Source organism: Habropoda laboriosa, unplaced genomic scaffold (assembly GCF_001263275.1).
Source record: "Habropoda laboriosa isolate 0110345459 unplaced genomic scaffold, ASM126327v1 scaffold2, whole genome shotgun sequence".
Taxonomy (NCBI): Eukaryota; Metazoa; Arthropoda; class Insecta; order Hymenoptera; family Apidae; genus Habropoda; species Habropoda laboriosa.
The window spans coordinates 4098527-4119502 of NW_017100190.1; the positions used below are offsets into that span (position 1 = coordinate 4098527).

General features: G+C 43.9%; 1 protein-coding gene across 1 annotated transcript in view; it reads right to left on the reverse strand.

Annotated features, from left to right (window-relative positions):
- Positions 1-1556: 1556 nt before the first annotated feature.
- The window catches only part of LOC108579895 (microtubule-associated protein futsch-like), a 47977-nt gene continuing 28557 nt past the window's right edge, over positions 1557-20976 (reverse strand). Inside the window, exons 12-19 of the mRNA XM_017943515.1 lie at positions 15943-16245; positions 10926-11183; positions 5603-8338; positions 5310-5494; positions 4439-4945; positions 3555-3798; positions 3003-3058; positions 1557-2199 (exon numbers count right to left, since the gene is read on the reverse strand). Coding sequence (XP_017799004.1) covers positions 1980-2199; positions 3003-3058; positions 3555-3798; positions 4439-4945; positions 5310-5494; positions 5603-8338; positions 10926-11183; positions 15943-16245 — 4509 coding nt within the window. The 3' untranslated portion in view covers positions 1557-1979. The remainder of the gene's footprint in view (positions 2200-3002; positions 3059-3554; positions 3799-4438; positions 4946-5309; positions 5495-5602; positions 8339-10925; positions 11184-15942; positions 16246-20976) is intronic.

Consider the following 20976-nt stretch of genomic DNA (forward strand, 5'->3'; position numbering starts at 1 on the left):
ATGCACGACGAAACAAGGATCTCTCTGTATACGCTTCAATTTATTATAATTATATTACATCGACAGGTGTACACCGCCTTCAGAAAGCTCTGTCCTTATAAAAGTACATAACAAAGCTCGGTCGCGCAGCAAGCAAGATACCGATAAATTAGGAAGCGAAAACTAGCGGGCCGTTAAATACGCAGTCGTTCTTTTAATTTCTTTTTTTTTTTGCATTTTTTCTCTTCTCTTTTGTACCTCCAAAGTGGAACTCGTGTGATCCTTTTTGTGCGTATTCAAAAAATGTGGGTGTTCGTTTCCTCTCGTTCGATCGACGAAAATGAAGAAAAAAAAAAAAATAGGAAAAAAAAAAATAAATACATTTCGTTCGGGTTAACAACAAGTAACGTTCGTTATTATGCAATTTCCGGTTTACTATGAGACAGGTGTACCTGTATGTATATGTAACGTGTGTGTGTGTGTCTTTTTATTTCGTCGTATTTTTCGTTAGTCTTCTTTATATTTTCATTCTCTCTCTGTTCTGTCTCTGTGAAGGAACCGTAGAAAAAAAAACCAACGTAAAGAAGAACAATTCGATAAATAACACCATCTCGTTCGATGAATCGGCACCAATGACTATCGCGTTAGCGATCTCGCGCTAAGGTTATCGGTCAGTGGACGTTTCGTTCTCGATTTAAATCGAACCGCTTCAATTCTCATTTCTCTCCTTCTCTCTCTCTCTCTCTCTTTCTACTCTTCTCTCGAGTTATAAACGCAACGTATAAAAAATAAAGTCGAACAAGTATGTATATATTGTTTTCGTTACGTACTAACGCAAAACGCGGTGAATCCCACGCGAAAGGATCCAGACATCGTTTCAAATTTTCACCGCCTCCTCTCGCGCAGGAACTGCGATATATTCTGTGTGCAGAATGCAAGCGATTCGTTATATCGTTAATAATCGTTAATATAATTTAATCGTCAACGTTTTATCGCGCATTCCATGTGACATTAATCCATTATCACTCGTACTCTCTCATTCATTCGAAAATTTCAACACACGCATTCACCGTTTCTCTTCTCCTATACAGACGAACGAAAAAAGAATCGTACGGGGTTAATTCGGGGAATGAGGAAGGACAAGGGAAGGTTTGGAAACTAAAATCATCATCATGTGTCATCATAAACGGAACGATATCTACAATGTGTACGTATAAATACAAACGCGGTAATGTTACATGGAATGTCGGGCTAACAGATCGGAATCGGAAACAGATCCGTCGATTACCGTGTGTGTATCGTTAAACCGTGCAAGAGAGAGAGACCGTAGAATTACTTTTTTTCGTGGACCGTCTTCTCTCTGTCTCTCTTTGTTCTTCTCTCTTGCCGGTGAAATCATCTCGAGTGGTTTCGTTAAACGTCGGGAGGAACAGGGAGGGGGGGTGGGTGGGTGGAAATATGTATCTTGCGAGTATTGCACCAAGATCGCAACTATACAAGAACGATGTAAGTAAACGGATGCTTTTTTTTTAGGTCGTACAGCGACGATCGCTTTTTCTTCTGTTTTCTTTCTTGGTCCGTGAACGCGTGCACCATTTATTGCACGAGTACAAACGTATCCTTATCACACGTGAAAAAATCGTCGTCTATAGTAGAGTGTATCTCTCTCTCTCTTCTTTATCTCTGTTTAATCGCGAAGAAAATCGAACCTCTCTTCACACGGGTTCGATTCTCTGCGCGATTATCGTTATTGGTCGTGGAAGATTCGTAAGAAGGAAAAAATAAACACGGATCTCCTGGTTTGTTTCTTTTGCTTTTTTATCGATCGCTCGATGGAATCAATTGATCGCCGTACGACAGACTAGTTAAGAAATAGGCGCGCAGATCTTGAGCGATCTCGCGTTTCCGTCTAGCGCGACTCCTCTGGATGTTGCGATAGAACGTTCTCCGAGGGCTCGCGTAGTCGAAACCGGCGCGTCCGAGATTAGGCTTCTTTATTGTTAGATCGGCGGCGGACCGTTCGGATAGACGACCATTGGTGTGAAACTTCTGGCGAGATTGTTCGACAGCATGCAGCTGTAGTCTTCTTCGGCGGATGGTACCAGTGAGGCGACGCCGAGGACCAGTAACATCAACGCCTGGATAGGCAACGAGATGCGCAGGACACGGCCCAGGAAACGGTATCCCCGAGACAATACCGTTCGTTCGCCATCGTCACCACTGGAACATTGGTTTAAAGTAACACGTTCACTTGATGGTTTCCCTATTGTTCTTTTTCTTTTTTTGTTTTCATGGGGCTCGTTGAGAAGAAAGGTACTTTACTCGAAGAGCACACAACACGCGCTGTTACTCAGAAATATTTACCCACTTCTTTCATTTGTTTGGCGATTTTTGAAGAATTTTTCAGAGGGAGAATAACTTTCTTTTTTTCTATTTTCTGTATTTCTGAGCGAAGTAAAAAAGATGCGGATGGATAAATACTTGTGGACAGCAGCGTGGATATTGGAAGTTGAATCTGCCTGAATAAGCGTTTTTCAAGCTTCTAACTGAACAGGGTGTTTTATTTAGAACGAATATCTAAATTATCTCTGTTGGTATTGAAAGTAAGAAGAAATGACTGAAAGGAGGTTATACGATTTGAAGACATACTTGTGGTGATAAAAAATCTCCCTAATCATTTTGAACGGTGGTCATTTTTAGGTCATCGACATTCTTTCCACTGTTTCAGGTGATTTTAAGGTCGTAATGTCACAGGTATTAATATGCAAAAAAATGTCAGTGGCCTCGGAATGATCTTGAAGACAACCTCGAGGAAATTTTACTTCCATCATCACTCATTTTCAAACCACATAAACTCCTCAGCTATTTTTTCCTACTTTCGATAACAATGGAAATTAATTCAGATGTCCACCATAAATAGAACACCCCGCACATTCGAGAGACTGAATAATCGTAAAAGTATATACGGAAGGTGTGCTGGAGAACGTAGCTCGGGGCTTGAAACAGAAAATGAAGAAACGTACTCTGTGTCGGGTGCGTCGTGGGGTTGAACGGTTCCAGAGGCAGCTTCGTCGAGCAGCTACAATACAGTAAAAGAGAAAACACAAACAATAAGGTACTGTGCGTGTGAATGCTACTGCATACGGGGCACGAATCGATAGAAATTCCAACTAGACAAAGAAAAATCGTCCAAATCGTAACACTTGCTCTCGAATAATTCTCCACAGTCTACGATGCAGTACAGTACGCGATTTGAAATGTCCACCTGTCCCGTTATTCCACATTTAATATTCGTCGGATTTTTATCGCGGTCCGTGCCTCGTGTATCAAGTATCGTTATAACGTGATCCTACGACGCAAGTGCATGGATCTACACCGAGGGCTAACATTTACGAAGCGAGAACCAACAGAGTTCCAGCGGGTAATCTCAGGGCACTGACGTTCCCTGCAAATTTCTTTCTAGAGAAGTTTTCGTCTTAAACCGAAAATCGAAGATATTCTTTAGCGGAACTTTCACTTCGACTCGAGTTCGTTATTCCATCGTTGAGAATAGTACGAATGGACACGGGGCTTACATCGTGAGATAGGGACGCGAGTGACGTGGTCGTGGCGGCAAGTCCAACGTCGCGCGGGTCCATTCCCAGTGCTGAGCCGAGTTTCAACGCGTATATTCCGGTGAGTCGTCGAAGGGACTGCAACCTGAGTCTCAGTTCCTGCAGGCGGCCTCTGGTTTCGCCTTTCTCGTCCAGTAATTGATTGGCAGACCTCTGAAGCGACAGAACTCGAGGCTCGCATCTCTCCAGGTCGCTCCTCAGTTCCCTGGAAGGAAATGTTTTTTCGGTTTCACTTCTTTGTTGGAGAAAATATGTTGGGTTACTGGTAAATAGTGGATCTATGATTTTTCGTAGAATCATAGAGATTGTGTAAAGTTGAAAGACCGAGGGAAAAGGATATTCTAGTGAAAAATTAACCCTCTGAGGACGATGGACTCAGATAACACTATTATGCAATTGTCAACATGTCCTTGTTACAGAGCTTTCCGAAACCTTTTCTGTTCTTTCTTGTAAATTTTCTTTTTCTGGGCTTCTTTAGGTCTTCGGTTTCCGTTCTTTTGTCTTGCTTTCAAGGATCTTGCCTTCGCCCTAGTTTAAGAAATGCCACGTGGCGTCCAGGCTTGCTCGAGTGCGAACCGCCGTTTTCTACCTCTATCTCTATTTTCGTCTTTCAAATTTCCACGGCAAACAATTTTTTTACCGTAGTTGCTCGATTGTCACAAGACGAATTATTATATAATGTTACTTTAATTAATTTAAATATAAATCGAGGCAACGAAAGAGAGTCTTTATCGTCTCACCCACCTCAAATGACTTATATTTGTATATTAAAAAAAACCACTAACTCAACACGACATACAGTCCTTCATCCGCAAAGGGTCAAGCTTCAGCGCACAGAAACGTACCTGAATTTATTGTACTTGGCAGTCATAATTTCCGGCGACTCGGTCAAATCGACCGGTTCACTGGCTCGTATGCTAATTTCCGTTTTCTCCAGCCAGGACAGCAGCTCCTCGATGATACGATGAAACTGTTGATTCGACATCAGTGAAACTTGCAACTGTTCCTGCCAGTGTGCAGCAAGAGTGCACACTTTGTCCCATCTGGTGTTCGCGATGGTTAATCTATCTCTAAGTTGAGAGGCTCGGCAAAGATCTTCGTTGTGATCGGCCAAATGAGCACCGACGGTGTTCAAACTGACCAATATGCTTTTGTGACTGTCGAGATCGAGTAAAAATTCCCTGTGATCCTGTATCACATCTTCTAACTGTTCTATATTACTAGGTGGCGAGTGTTGTTCACTTTGTGTACCCTCGGCGAATTCCAACCATTTCTCCAGCCGCCATAAATCGCTCTCCAGTTGAGCCCAGTTTCGTCTCGAGCACAACGGACAGGTCAATCTTCCGCCATCGCTGCAAACAACAGAATTTTGTATACACATTCCTTTCTTCTCCTACAACAACAACAACAACAACAACGAATCTTTGTGAATAACATACTGAAAATTGACGTGGAGTGCGCTACGAGAAAAGGAGGTACAAAATAAGCGGAGATCGTTAATGACTGTTAATGAGAAATTGTTAGTGCGAAAGGGGAACACTCACTGATCGCAGGGGGAGGTGTAATCGTCGGAGTTAGGTGACCTGCGCGTGAAAAATTCAATATTGGCTTAATGGTGTTAGTTAGACAGGTAGAGGAGCGTCTTATTGTATCAACGAGATAATCGAGCAATTAATCCCTATTGTAAATTTCCCTATTCACCGTGCCAATTTTTACCTGAGCTCCCTGATTTGTTGTTCGCGCGTTCTCGCTAACAACAGAAGGTTCTCGTATCTATTCGTCAGCGCAGCTACCTCGCTAGCTTTAGCAGTCTGCGCGCTCAACTTTCCATCCTCCATGAGCAAACTGTGCAAGTGGCGAACCAATTCGATCGACGACTGACAGCTTCCTATCAATTTACTCTGTCGGGGAAAACGTCTAATTTTAATCCGTTTTAAATAAAAAAAAAAAAATCGATAAAAAATTCTACAGCTTGACATTTATAAACTACCGAGGAGAATCGAACTCACGATGTTCTTAGCAGTCGCGTTCAACCCAGGTCCAGCAACTGGATCCGGGGTAACGGCTATTTCTAGTGTGTCCAACGCGTCGTTGCACTCGATCAGAGCAGCTTCCAGTTCCATCAAGTACGCGTCGCTGGACGTCATCCTCAATAGCCTCGGCAACGTGTCCACTTGAACAGCAGAATCCTGTTCGAACTTCAACGTCTCCACCTGCACAGCCTCGTCAACTTCGAGCTTCTCCTGTCCCTCGATTTCCGCCCTCAAACACGCCACTCTCTTCTTGATGTCCTTCCATAACAACTGATACTCGTCCACGAGCTCTTGTATAGTCGCCACGTCATCCGGATGGCATTCTTGCATAACCTTCAACGCCAACTCGTCGGCACGCTGTAGCGTGATATTCTGTACACTTAGCTCCTCTTCGATCTCGTTCAACTGCTGCAATCTACGCCGAATAGACGCTTTCTGCTCAGGTGTGGCCAGGTGTTGCGTTCTGGTCAATCGAACGTCGACTTGCGTCAAACCGACGACCGCCGCGCCGTGAACCGTAATGAAATCGCGATAATTCTTCTGTCCCTGTTGCAACGCTAATAGAACAGCGTTCGCTCTAGGTTTCAGCGTTTGCCACTTATCGATAAGAAGCCTGGTCTGGCTGATAAGTGACTTCAGATTATCTGGCTCCAAGCCTGTTCTAGCTAGACGAGCGAAGTTCTGCTCGATTATCTTGTTCACCGACTCGTGCGCCTCTATGTCGTCCAATATGCTCCTAGCTTTCTCTATCACCTTCTTAGACTCGTCCTTGGAAATTTCGTCTAGACTGTTCTCCAATTCTGACAGAGATCTGTCTATCTCTTCCAGCCAATCCTCGTGTTCACTTCTGATCTTCTCTAGTTCTTGCAGTATCTTCCACGCTAGGATGATCTTTCCCTTTCTTTCCGCGGATTTCACGCAAGTTGTCGTCCATCTGCGTTCCAACCCCTCCATTCCGTTTTTAATGGTGTCCGTGTTGAAGGAAGCCTTCCAGGAGTCACAGTCGCTCAACAGGATCTCGCAGAGATTCAACACGTCTCCGATGTTTCCACTCTCCGCTTCGATGGTCTTCTGAAGGTGCTCGTGATCCTCCAGCTTCTTCTCGAGACAGTTCTGAGTGATCGTTTCGATTACGAAGGTCTCCGATAGCTGAGACTCGACGCTGGCCAGCCAGCTTCTCAGCTCGTTTATCCTCTTCTCCAGTGTGCTCATGGTTCTCATCAGATCTACCAGTTTATTAGCTCTGGCTTTTCCAGTGGCTAACAATCTATCCCACCTCTCGTTCACTTCGTCCAACGATCGCTGCAACCTCTCGCTCTCCTCTTCCTCGGCTACCTCTATCAGATCCTGTCCAGTATTCTGTATCCACGTCAATTCTCTCTGCTTCAACGCTACGTCTGCCTGCAACTCGCATTCCAGTCTTTTCAGTGTCTCTTCGGGTTCGTTCGGTGTCGTAGAGTCGCAGTCTTGGATTCTACTCTCAGTCTCTTCTATCCAGGTGATCAACCTGCCTAGTCTATCTCTCCAACGATCGTAAAGACCGCAACGTTCGTCTAACCTGTACACCAGCAACGCAGCCTGGTGTTCGAGGTCTCCGTGTTGCTGGTACAACAGAGAACGTTGTTGATTCAAGGCTTTCATGTCCGAAGGACTGAGACACTCTCTCAACTGTTCAGTGATGACACCGAGGGATTCCAAATCCGGGCTCATACTTGCCAATCTATGCTGCAGTTGTTGCACAGATTCCAGTTGCTCCTTCGTTCTTGATAAGCTAGCTGGCCTGGCGTGGAACGTTTTACTGAAAGCTTGACTGATCTCGTCGAACGTCGAGCTGATACATGTCGTCTGCTCGTCGTATTCCACGTAGAGTTTCTGTATCCTCTGGATGAAGTCTCTCCAGGTCTCTAAACTAGCGCTCATATTGGCGATTCTCTGAGAATCAGCCGCGAGTTCCATGCGAATGGACACGGCCAATGCTTCGTCACAGTTGACGAGAAGGGTTTCCTGTTGTTCCTGCAACGACTCTAATTGAGCCTCGCCTTGTGGTAGTTTGTCCAACAGCGCTTGTATCCTTTGAAGAATTTTCTCTAACCTCCTCAGATGGATGAATCGAAGATGCAACTGACCTCGTTCCCTTTCTACCTCCTTCAGCCAAGATAGAAGCTTGCTCTGGTCCATTTTGTACCTGTCCCAAGCAGCAAGTCTGTCTCGAACCGCCGCGTGTCTCTCCATAATCTTAGCCAACGTTTCATTGTGGAGATTCGTTAAAATGTTGAACTGTTCGGTCGTGGATAGATTGCTTCCTTCCTCGGCGCGAACAGTGAGGATGAGATTCTGTTGGTCGGTGAGGAGATTTCTGTGAACTTCGCAGAGGTTCCTGTGCTCCGACAGACCGTTGTAGTCGCTGGGTACGTCGTTCGATAGGAAATCTTGGACGTGCGAGAGGTACTCCTGCCACAGTTTCAAGGCGGTCGCACCATCCTGCGTTTTGACTAGAAGAGCCGATAAACGGTGATACTGCTGGAAGGTTTCCCTGAATACCTTCTGCCAGAGTTGCAGGACCTCTACCACAGACGGTTCCTGCGTAACTACCTCCAGGCTGCGTTCTTTGATCGACTGTAACTGAGGTTCGGTGCACGTGAGCGCCAGAAGGTGGTTCCTCAGGAGCTTCAATTGCTCCTTAGACTCGTCTTGGCTCACCGCGGTGAGGCTCTGAAAAGAAGGAGAAGAATACATTTATAAAACGTGTATACTTTCTGTGTTCCACCACCAGAGGGACGAAACATTGACCTTTCTCGCTAGTCCTCGCTAAGGCTACTGTTTCTATATATACAACTTCCAAGATTAATCTAATAGTCCTCCGCGTCTGTGGCAGGAGTCTCGTTGATGAGGCCACTTAGTAGGAGGCTCCAGAAAATGATACGTACCCGTAACCCTTTCCTATCTATTCTTTATCTATTTTCTGCTTCCACAACCAATCTTTGAAAATTTGCACGCACTGTGCTTTGGTGGCTTCTGACTGACGCATTCCTACTTTAATTTAATTCTTAACTTTATTCCTGGCGTACTTTCAACTTAATTTAATTAAAGCAAACTTTTCAGCCAGAAAGAAAAGATCTGCGGTCACGGATGAATCTACCATGTGTTGCACGCGTTACGTACTAAAACCTGCGAAAGGGTTGAAAGGTGGTGGAATCTGCCAGACGAAGAGGGGAAGTTTCACGAACAAAAAGCGAAAACAAAAGTAATTCGAAGTGGTCCTCTCCCTCTTCATTCTATCTCGAGTGTGTTCCACTCGATGAAAACCCCTTTTTCCAATATCGACTAGTACGACCCTGAAGTTCGTAGCTCTTTACCGTTCAGCCATGTCCTTGGGAATTTCCATTGACGACGAGAACGGGTGTGTTATCATCGCGGGAAATATTCGATAACAAACGCGGCGAGAATCGAAGAGGCACTCATCTACAGGCGGCGCGAAAGTTTCCGCGGAGGGTGCACGGCCGGGGATTTTCAGCTGTTGCGGATTTCGTGACTGATGTAATTGCCACCCCGGGCGGCTTCGAGGAGCCCTAACGGCCTTGACACAACAAATTGTTTCGGAACTACCGCGATTAAAATATAAACGCGCGTGCGAGGCGATGATCGAGCTTGTGCCAAGCACCAATGGCACGCCGGAAACTGACGGACGCGTGCAACAACGAACACGTCTCTGTGGGATATCACCTTGACAAGGCAGCCACAAACGAAATCTGGTTCCTTCGGAGGAATTTTCGTACGGGGGGTTATTGTGGTGTGTGCTACTTCGGGGAAACTCGAATGGGCCAAGGTTCTTTTTTTTCTTCAGTTCGAGAAACACTTCCTACTAGCTCAACCTTGCACGGTAATAAAAATAACCATCAGCTGGCGCTTTTGTAACGCGGGTATTTTCGTGGTACTCGAAACCTCGAGAGCAGGAAGTTGTAAAAGGTCGAGGAATTTAATTTTCTTCCCCAGACATAATTTTCCCTCTACGTAATATTCTTTCGTGGTTAATGGGACCCGTATGTCCCACAAAAATTCATCTTTATTTAGTATCCACGACAAACGCGACGATTGACGGATAAGAAATTCTCGAAAGGGTGAAACTTTTTTCACTCGACTGGACGAGTGCTCCAAGTCTCAGACCATCTTTCTCGAAACGCTCTGTATATCGAGCGAATTTCGTTGCGTTCGAGTCAAGATGGTTTTATCGCCTGATGGTTTTACTGGTCGTGGAAGCAGAAGGAATTTACAAGGCTTCCCTCGCGCGTAGTCGCGGGTCGTGGCATCCTATGCTTCCAGACGAATCCGCGGAGGCCAGAATAAGAGAAGCGAACATGTGCCGTTCTTCAGCGGGTATGAGGCTCACTTACTTTAGAACCCTCCTTTCCGAGAAACGCGCCCCGTGGAATTCAGACGGCGCGCCGCGCCGATTCCCCTTTTCACGCCGGTCCATCGATCCCGAATTTATCAACATCACCTCGCGCTAAATTCACTTCACGTCCAAGTTAAAAACTCGGAACGCCGATACAAGAAAAGAAGCGTCGACACGTTACACAAATCGATTCTTCTTACAATTGTAACGTCGTTAGCGAACAGTGACCTCGAGTCGAGGAAGAGTAGTTCTGCTACCAGCGCAGCGTCTGGCGCTAATTTAAATAAACACGGACCGGTAGCCGAACGACTTTAAGCGCACGTGTCAACACGTTTTCCACCGATATACGCGCCGCGGGACCAAAATATTTACCGAAACTCGACTACTATTCACGTATATTTTCCCCCGGGAAATTTACGTCTCGACTATACACACCACCGCTCGTAACTTCGATAGCTCGATGCAAAACTGTAATTCAATTGAACGGGCGAACTTCACCATTCTCGCCTAATTCATTTTTCTCCTAGAATCACCTTCAGTTTCACGGCACGATCGCGCTTCTCAGCGGCAGCGAACAGATCTCCACTCAAGATCTGTCGCACCCACGATTTCGAAACGACACACGAGTGTACGGCGATGAATAACGTTGCGTCTAACGCCTCATGAATTATTCAAAAGTGGTAATAGGTGCTTCAACCTGTCATCGATAGACAGCTTACACCGTAACGTCTCACTTCGAGCTAAATACTACATCAAGCAAAAAGATAAAACTGCACAGCTAACGCTCTATCGATCGCGTTATGCAGATAGCGACGCAGTCTTACCTCGATGCAGAAAAATAGAGGATGAAGAGAAGAAGGCACAGAGCTTGTTAAAGGCTCGCGAGTGGATTATATAATTACTTGCCTGTTGGACCGAGTCCAGGAAATTTTTCGTCTGGCATAAATCGCCACGTGCTAGCACCTGGTTGAGGGCGCGGGTGTCCGCAGCGTCTGCGAGACAAGACAGCGTCTCGCGGATGTCCTCCAGCCGTTGCCCTAAAGCCTCCACCTCGCAGTGCAACGGTCCGCTAGCGTCCAGACCGACGTCGGACGCGATCTGAGCTACCAGGCCGCGAAGTTCCGCCAACCTCTCCTTGTGTTCCGCCATCGTCTCCTCGCAAATCTGATGGAAAGCCAGGGAAATTCCTTTGAGACACTGCTCTTCGGGGTCAAGTAGCCGCGGCTAGAGGCTCGAGTACGAGGCCACGTTTGAATAACACATTGTCAACCTGATTGGATGGGTTATGTTTACGATCGTGACAGATGAATTTTTGATTTTTGTGTAAGATGTCGGGGAGCGTGGCTTTTTTAACCCTTCGAGGACGGAGGATTAGATACCACGTCGAGGTACGACTTTCTTTCTTCATCTCTTCGGGAAGGAATTTTTGAAAGTTAGAAAGAAATATCTGATTTTTTGTGTATGGAGAAGTAAACTGTTTTTATATTATTATTCCTTAGATTTTTATATTTTCTAGGCGTGTGTCGGTGTATTTAAGGGGTTGAATAAACTGTGTCAAAATTATTATATTTTTTCGAATATACGCATACAGATTATGGTCACATCGACTATTCTTGTTGCTCGAAAATACGAGTTCGTTGGCTCCGTTCGTATTTTACGAGCGCGTATATCAAAGGATTAAGAAAGGTAACAGAAGAGGTAAAAAGATAAGCAGCGTTACATTCCACTTTACCACCTTCGCCCGTGTTACTTCCCGCTAAATCTTCCTGAAATTTTCCCCGTGCAACTTTGTAGACTACTCGAATTCCATACCTCCGGCCGGCAATGTGTTAAGTACGAAGGAAGCGGTGGTCGAGTGGACGCAACCGGTGGGTTTATGTTTGACAGATGTCTGGGAGGAGATTAAAAGATACGAGAAATATTTATCGGGAAAGGTATGAACGGGGGTTATAAATATTTCGTGATCTTCTTTCGATACCTTTCAGCGTTCGCGATAAAGAAGGGAGAGGAAAAGAAAAATATCGAAAGAGTAATGAAACTTACGGGTGCGACCGTGTTTTATCTTAACTCGACCAGTCGCTTCGAGTTAGCGGTAATTAGCAGGAAAGCATAACGATTGAAAAGCGCTTTCTGCCTGTTATCAGGGTTATCGTGGGCGTTACAGAAACCTGTTAACTACGCCGGCTAAAGATAGCAGGGGCTGACTGTGCGCTAAAAATAAATGTTTGTTGCTTCGAGAAGGAAAACGAAAGAAGAAGGAAGCTTGCGTACAGCGAACGATACACCCCGCCTTCTAGATCCTTTTTCAATCCGAACATCCATCCGTGATTCCGAGCGACACACGCGCAACAAAACACGTGCGCGTGCACCGGAATGTGCATGAATGAATGGGCGCGCGCAGAAATGAATGGTACAGAACGAATGAATGAGAAAGGGACAGAGTGGAAGCGTAGCGTGGACAAACAAGAAGAGAAAAAAACAAAGAAGAAGGCTTGAAACAGCTATAACGAATGACAGATGCGTGAAATTGAAACGGCGCGTTTCGATCGAGTTTCCAAGTCGTGACATTTCCTAAACAAAAACCCGTTCACTTACAAATGTGTTACCTTTTCAAACACCGTAGAATTGCGACCAACACTATACTTTTTCTCTCTGTGAAAATCAAGCAAACCACGCTGCACCTTCTTATTTTACGTTCTTCGGTGATATTCCGTAGAACCGATCCAACCTCCTCCGACACGGAAGTTCGCAAGAGCGTCCAGCAGCCTCGGAGCGTTTAAATGCAAACTACAATTTACTAGCTCAGCGCACAGTGTCATGCACAAAGACTCCGTAGAAATTCTATTCCAGTTCGTTGCATCAGGCGCACATGTGCGCTTATGGATCACACGCGCAGTTTCCAACTCTATCCCCGCCGGTGGTAATTCGGACACGGTGAACGTATTCGATCGCCGAATTCTACCGTGTACACAGAAGAGATATCCAAAAAAAAATCACCACTTGTAACACATCGTCGAGGCGGTAAGAGAAGATCGAGGGAGAGAGAAATCGGAATCACGTAGACCGACGACAGAGAAGCAGAAGAAGAAGAAGAAAAAAAAGAGAAGAGAGTAAAAGGGGATGTGCCCCAGTTTCACGTTGCTCCGATATATCGCAGAATCCCCCTTCGTCGTAGGTTTCGATCTTATATACCTTTATCTCCTCGGGCGTGCACATGCTTCTTAATTTAGGTCACCGTTCATCGTTCCTATTTTTCACACAGCACTCGTCGTCACGCGCAGCACTCGTACCACGGGACCAAGATCGGGCACGTGTTCTCCCGACTCCGTGCACATGCTTCGAATTTCCGATCAACCGGAAACACGGCCCGGCTGTTGGCCACCGGCGACCAAACGCGCATAATCGCGCTTTCGCGAAATATCTGTTTACCCCGATCGACACAGTGGATACAACACACACACAGACACAAACACACACGGTTATCAGCTCGAACGTGATAATTTTTTCTCTTTCTTTTCTATCTTTCCTGGTTCGATCGTTGCGCAGACAGTAGAAACGCGAATATAACACACACCGGCCCTCCTCCGCGTCTCTCAGGGGATCGATGCGCATAGAGCAGTCGAGTGGGGAGTGAAAAAGAGAGAGAGAGAGAGAAAGAGGGAGAGATAGGCGGAGAGAGAGAGAGGAGACTCTGTTGCCCCGTATTTCAACGATCTACCCTAGCAGAGAGCCCACGTTTCGGCACACTTGCGTAGGGTGAATCGTGCCGATGCCTTCTCGTACTGCGCTAGCATAAGCTAGGCGTGGTGGGGACGATGACACTACCCACCCCAACGCTTCCATTCAAGGGAGAGACTCTGCTAGTGGCAGAACCCTCGTCTGAAGATTTTTTTTTTACTACGATATTTATCATGGGCGTGGAGCCAGAGAGTCACGATTCGATTGCTTTTACGGCGAGTTAGGACGGGCTGTGGGTTTAAGGGAGGGTACTAGAGGGGTCTAAAAATTTACCTTCTTTCAGATTTTTTCTTCTTTTGCTGGGAAAGGATTGACGTTACTGTATTCGTAATTTTTTTGTTAATTTAATATTGTCTTTTTTTTGTGTGAAAATGTTATACACTGCCGGCCAAAAGTTTGGAATCACCGAGCATTGCAATTTCCAGAAAAAAGTCTGCGACTTTGAGAATTTTTTATCGTTCGAATCAATTGATATGAGATAAATTGATAAATGTAGTATTGGATAATGGGTTTAATAATAGCGTTCACTTTATATTTTCTTAAATGTGTTTTATTTGTATAGCGCGGAAGGACGTCTTTTCTCTTCGAATTTCGTAGTCGAAGCGAAAGGAAACAGAAAACCGTAAGGGCACGACAGAAATTCTGTTGCACATTTAAGAAAAGAGACGTAGAATATATCAGGTCTATTATGCATCTTTCACTAGCAGTGTTTCTCATATACATATATAACACAATTCATTTTTGCTTACTGGCTGACGCATAATTGAGATAAATTTCAAATCTATAAAAAATTAGCAGCAGATTTAATATTGATGAAAAGTGGGAGGTGATTCGAAACTTTTGGCCGGTAGTGTATGTTGGAGTTATGGTACGTGGTTCTGTGTGGGAAATAAGTGTTCTTTCTGAGGTTTTTCTTAACTTGTTAGTAATTGAAAAAATTGTACAATAGTTGATCAGATGTTTGATTTTTAGAGAAATTAGTAAAGAACACTGAGTTAGTATTTTCTTCATTAATCTATCAATTATTTCATTACTTATATCTATTATACATTTCTGAATTTTTCGTAACGGGGGTCGTGTATAGGTCACGTTATCATAGATTAGAACGGTCTCGACCTCGACTATTACAACACGATGATAAGAATATGTAAAAAAAATTCCAACGAACCTGAAATCTCGAGAAACATTTCTTCGCCCCTTTAAAAAACTCATGCAACGTTTCTCACGTATCGAGATGATTTTTAGCGATCATTTACACGGTACAAGGTAAGCAAAGCCGAAGACAAAGGAAGCCACGAATGATAAACCGAGCGTCGTTGAGCGAAAGGGTTAATATCGACAGGTGAGAGTGTGCAGATAATTTTCGAAGGTGTGAAATTCACGCGGCTTATCTGGAACCGATAGACAGCTTGTCTCGCCCATTACCGTGTACAAACGTTACCGTGCGTTTCGATAATGAGCATTATGTCATCGACGTGTTCTGCACGATAACGACAATGATCGATACCGAAGCAAATCTTCCAGCAAGAAACACTTTCAACGCCGAGATAAAGTGGAAATTTACGAAGATTTACGAGGCGAATCGAAGAATTCTAGCAAGCTCGAATGATTTGCAAACGTTCGAAGAACACACCGTAACGACGTTCACGAGACGTTCAAATGTTTGCTTGGCCGTTTCTTCGATAGAGGAAGGTTACAAAACGTTTGACTAATTTTATCGCGTTTACACTTCGTCTTTGCCCCTCTTTCTATTCTTTCGTTAAAATTCATCAAGCGTGAGTCACATTCGTCACAACAATCAACCATCTGAATCAGTCGAAACGTAGTACAATAGAATCTCGAAATTCAGAAACCACGACAAAAGCAACGAAGAAAATACGATCACGGGTATAATTACCTCACGGTTGAAATCGAAATGCGATGACTCAAACGTTAAATATAAATTCGTAAAATTTTTCCACTTTTATCTCGTGTATAAACTTATACTTTTTTTTCTCTCGACTCTGAAATGTTTCTCTTTACTTACGCGATAAGGTAGTATCTCGTGTATGTATTTTTCTGCTGGACAAAGTGCGAAAAACTGGTTGGAAAGAGGTGAAGGAACTGTAAGGTGTAAGCAGGTTCAACCAGCCAGGTGTGCAAATTTGGAAAAAATAAGGAGCTCGTAGGAGGGGAGGGTTTTTACCTTGATGTGTTTGACGGCCTCCTCAGGTGGTAAGTTGGCGACGCTGTCCATCTGCGTGTCCACCCAGGCCTTAACAGCGGCACTCGAGTCTTTGTACTGTTCCCACAATCTGCACGCGTGCTGATACTTGGTGCAAAGGGCATCTAATTCGGCCCTGGTGTCCTCCCAGGCCTGTACGGCCTCATTTACCGCCGCTTCGACCTTCTCGCGGACCTCTGCAGCGCAACCCTCCCGCAGAGGTTCGGCAGCCTCTCGCAATTCGCCAATGAGAACTTCGCGCGCGCCCAAATCACCGCTGAGACCCTGCAACAGACGAAATATCTTTTATTGTACAGGCGTACTCACTCACGCGTCCCTTTGTTTCTCTGTTGTACCGGGGTCATTCGGCGAGTGAAGAGACGAGGAGGAGAGATCTGGTTCGGGAGATGTGTAAACGAGAAGCGCGGTACTTTCGAAATCGTGAGTTCGCATCTCTGTCGTTCATTTGGAAGAGAGGCTTTCGAAGTTGAAAGTTGAAAAATTTGAATATTTAGAAATTTTTTAATTTAAATCAGACTGGGAGGTTCTGTCTCATCCGCTTTATACTCTAAAGTTCGCCCCGTCAGATTTCCTTTTGTCCGACTCCCCTTTTGTGGCGAAGCCACAGCGCGGTTAAAGCGTATGGTGCGGTTACGTTGAAAACTAGGTGAATTGAGATTCATTCAATAAAACAACAATCCCTTACCTCCTTACCTACTCCTCAGATAACAATCGAATCACCGCTAAACAAATTTAACCATAAAGAAAGGGTCACGACGATATTACAATCGTAATTCCAATTACAACCAGCTGAATGAAATGGTTTCGCAAATACACCAACTCCGGACTATTTATAATCCCACCATTAGACAATTAATCACTTATCTCGAGTTCAACGTCCAGCAAGTATCGACTCATCCGAGAGAAATTTACGTTATTAGATTCCCGTGTCCCTTTCTCATTGCGTCTGACACGCGTACCAATTAAACGATCTCGATGAAATTCGCTCAATCGGTCTATTTATCCGCGATCCACTGTACGAAGCCGACACGAAACGTCAGAGTTCAATGGACCTTTAATTAATTTTACGTGGGCGATTAATCGTCTCCTTCTTCCCTCTTTTGTTACTTTCTTCCAAAGACTAGACGACGGATCATCGCGAATTTCCATACGTTCGAATAAAGACGCAATCGAGGATAACTTGTGATTTCATCGTACACGGAGCCGTCGAGCAACATAAACATTCTAACCGGGGGAAAATACACCTTGCACGCGTTTCATGCTTATTACTAACGATTAAAATTATCTGTGACGCGAGTTCCATGATATTCTACATCGATAACCGCCACTGGTTCGTTTCTTCACGACCATGTGGAACCGTGGAGATAACAATTACGTAATCCCTCGGTTTACGGGAATAATAGATAGCAAAAAAAAAAAAGGAGAAGATCCGTAGGACATTGTTCCATTGTATTGTAGAGACAGCTAATTGAACGATCCACGTAATATTTGCACGATGGTCTTTCGCTAATTGTGATCGTTTTAGCCATTAACCCGAGGAGACCTTTGGAGAACGTTTCCCAATTCTCTCCTCGTCTTATTTGCATACACTCTATTCTCCATTCGTTAAACGCTATATTCCAACGAGCAAACAATTGGAATTTTTCTTCCTTCTACTTAAAAAGAAGGGAGACTCGAGTCGAATGAAATTTTAATCGGTGAGGAAACGCGAATATACCAGAGCGTGTACTCGTATTTCTCGAAGAACGCGAGATTCTCACGATCGTGGGATGATATCGCGAGGTAGGAAAGAGCGTGTAACAGTATTATGGGTTCGAACGTTCACCGTCGAACCTCGAAGAATGTAACACGCCGGTTTTCCTTAAATACGCACTATAAATAATTTTGAGTCACGAGACTGAGCACGTTTCGTGGCTCGCGCCTCGAATTCGGTCAGAGCATGGTTGGACTAATTTTGTGTCGTGTACTCGAGTTCGTTCACCTGGCGCGGAGTTTTCCGGCGAAACCGTAAGCGGAAATCGAATTGCAGCCGTTGCATTTCGCCGCTGCTACAACTCTGGGAAACTTCGCTGTTCTGCAATTTTCTTCCTCTTCGCCGTTCGCGAAGAACTCGACTATATCGATACTTGGACGATTTCAAATTGCCACGGCTTTTGCTTAGCTGTGAATTATTCGCGCATAAGTCACTTGGATCTCGAGTGAAGGAGGAAACTTGCTTTAAATTTATTTATTACTGTATAGATGATAGTGGAATGAAATAATTGAAGAAAATTCAATTTTTCATGTTATAAAAATATGAAGAGAAAAGAAATTTTGAAAAATGAGAAATTTCTCATTTCGCAATTCTTCAGTTTAGAATCGAAGCGTAGAATTTTATCGGCGTGCAATTTTTTCATAAATGAAATTCACCTGATAAATTGGATTCGAGAGAGTTAGTCACGTCTGCAGCTGAGTGGTTCATACGTTTCTCCGAATTGGCAAATAAAAGTGTGACGACTTATCGTGACGAAGGCAGAGTATTCCGAAAGTTCTTGCAACGGGCGATTAATCCGGATAATCGAGGCCCGCCCGCGTCTATTTCAAGACGCTACGTGCGTGGCAGGCAGGCGACGCTGCACTTGTCGATTCTAACGAAGCCGATCGCTCGATTTTTGTCACAGGCCGGAAGTAACTAAATGCACCGACCTCTCTCTCGTGGGCGCAGAATCGCGATAGGCTACGGAACAGGAAGTTGCGGCTGGCCTGGAGCTTCCGCTTGGCGCACTAGTGCACTCGTTCAGAACTGAAATTTTATTCGGTGACTCTACGAGTTTCTAATTAACCATGAAGAAGTACTTGAATTTGGGAGAAAAGTCGGGATATTTCGTGATCTACAATTTTCCTCGAAGAAATATCCAAAAACATACTAAAAAAGAAGACAATATTTCTGTTATTTAAAACATTTCACTCAAACGGATCACAGGCGAGAATAATTGCGCGAGGAATAAGTTAAGAACTGAAATTTCATCGAGTGTCTCTCTAATTAACAACAAAAACATACTCGAATTTGAATAAAAAATCAGGATATTTCACAATTTTCCTCGAAAAAATATCCAAAAATGAATAAAAAAAAAAATGCAATATTTTCATTATACAAAACATTTCACTCAAATGGATCACAGACGAGAATAATTGCGCGAGGAATAAGTTAAAAACTGAAATTTCATCGAGTGTCTCTCTAATTAACAACAAAAAAATACTCGAATTTGAATAAAAAATGAGGATATTTCACAATTTTCCTCGAAAAAATATCCAAAAATAAATAAAAAAAAAAATGCAATATTTTCATTATACAAAACATTTCACTCAAATGGATCACAGACGAGAATAATTGCGCGAGGAATAAGTTAAAAACTGAAATTTCATCGAGTGTCTCTCTAATTAACAACAAAAAAATACTCGAATTTGAATAAAAAATCACGACATTCCATAATTCACAATTTTCCTCGAAAAAGTATCCACAAATAAATAAAAAAGAGCAATATTTCCATTCACATTGATCGCAGACGAGAACAACTGCGCCACGCCAAAGTTAAAGACTGAAATTTCACTGAATATCTCTCCAATTAACCACCAAAACCTGCTCAAACCCGAACAAAAAAAAAATAACATCCCATAATTAATAATTTTCCCCGAAAAAAGTATCCAAAAATAAATTCCCCCCGTATTGCGAGGCCACGTATTCCCCCCGAGGTCCCGTATTGCGCGAGGAATAATAAAAGCGAGCATAAAGATGCGCAGTTAGTTGCCGCGGTAGGTATTTCAGCGTCCGAAAATTTCGCGTCTAGATAATCCGGAAGGCGAAACGGGATACGAAGCGATCGTACACGGCTAAGGAAATCGTAATCATAAATTCCCATCCGAAACCTAAAGGTAAGCCCGCGCTTTTCCACGTGGCATAGTTTACATACCGTATCACCGCGTCGTACATACATCCTAGCCAGCCGTGCTCGTTTCTGTCATCCCGCGTAATTACATCAAAGTGGATTAGCGGCCGACGCTCGCCTCTGCCTGCGTGCTCGTTTTTTCCATTTATTTCGATACGCGTCGCGTTCATAAGCATGCGCCGCGGCGAAACCGACTGGAGAGTGCAGAAATATGCACGCTCGTTACGTATCCCCGCGTTAAGTGGAACGTATTATGCCAATGTTTCAATTAATATCGCCCTGTCATGCGGGTACTTTGCAATTTAGACAGTTAATACTTTAATTCGACATCTTTCAAAAAATGACGCATTTATGTAGAGCGCTTTATTCTTTCAAATTGAACGTTCAGCTTCATCGATGCAAATTTCTCGTTTCGTATTGCGAATGTTGCTCGGTTGAGAATTGTCGCGCGAGAAGAGAGAATTTGGGGAAACGTATGGAGATTCGATCGGAAGGAACATAAACGAGTGACTTGACACACGTTGTTCGTCAAGGACGATTCATTCGGCTCGACCTGTTGCTGATTACGTTTATTACATATGCCGCGTCCATAGATAACCGTGACATTCCGAATTCCGGTAACGGTACGAACAATTAACGCTCTTTAAACACGACTAATCACTCTTCGTCGTTTAGAAGGAATGTAACTTATCTGTCGCAAACCATTATCGTGTTTCTTCTATACGGTATTGAAATGATCTATACAATCACCGGCATAACTGTCAACGATGTTTCTTCGGAAAACGAGTCGTCTGTTTTTGCGCGTTTGTGGATACAGTTACTTCCAAAAATATTCGGTAGCTATAGAAGCTTGCTTTCGTAGCGATTTCTTTCGGTTAATTATGAAAGGATTGGGTTTTTTTTTTTGTATGAATCGTCGTTTATTGTACATTGGGATCACGTGTTGTTAGTTTAGATCATTTTCATAATTCATCGAAATTATGACCAATTACTGTCACATAAGTATTCCAATATTTAGCAAAAATGAATATTTTGAATATTTTGTATTTTTTACGTTTCTAATATTTTA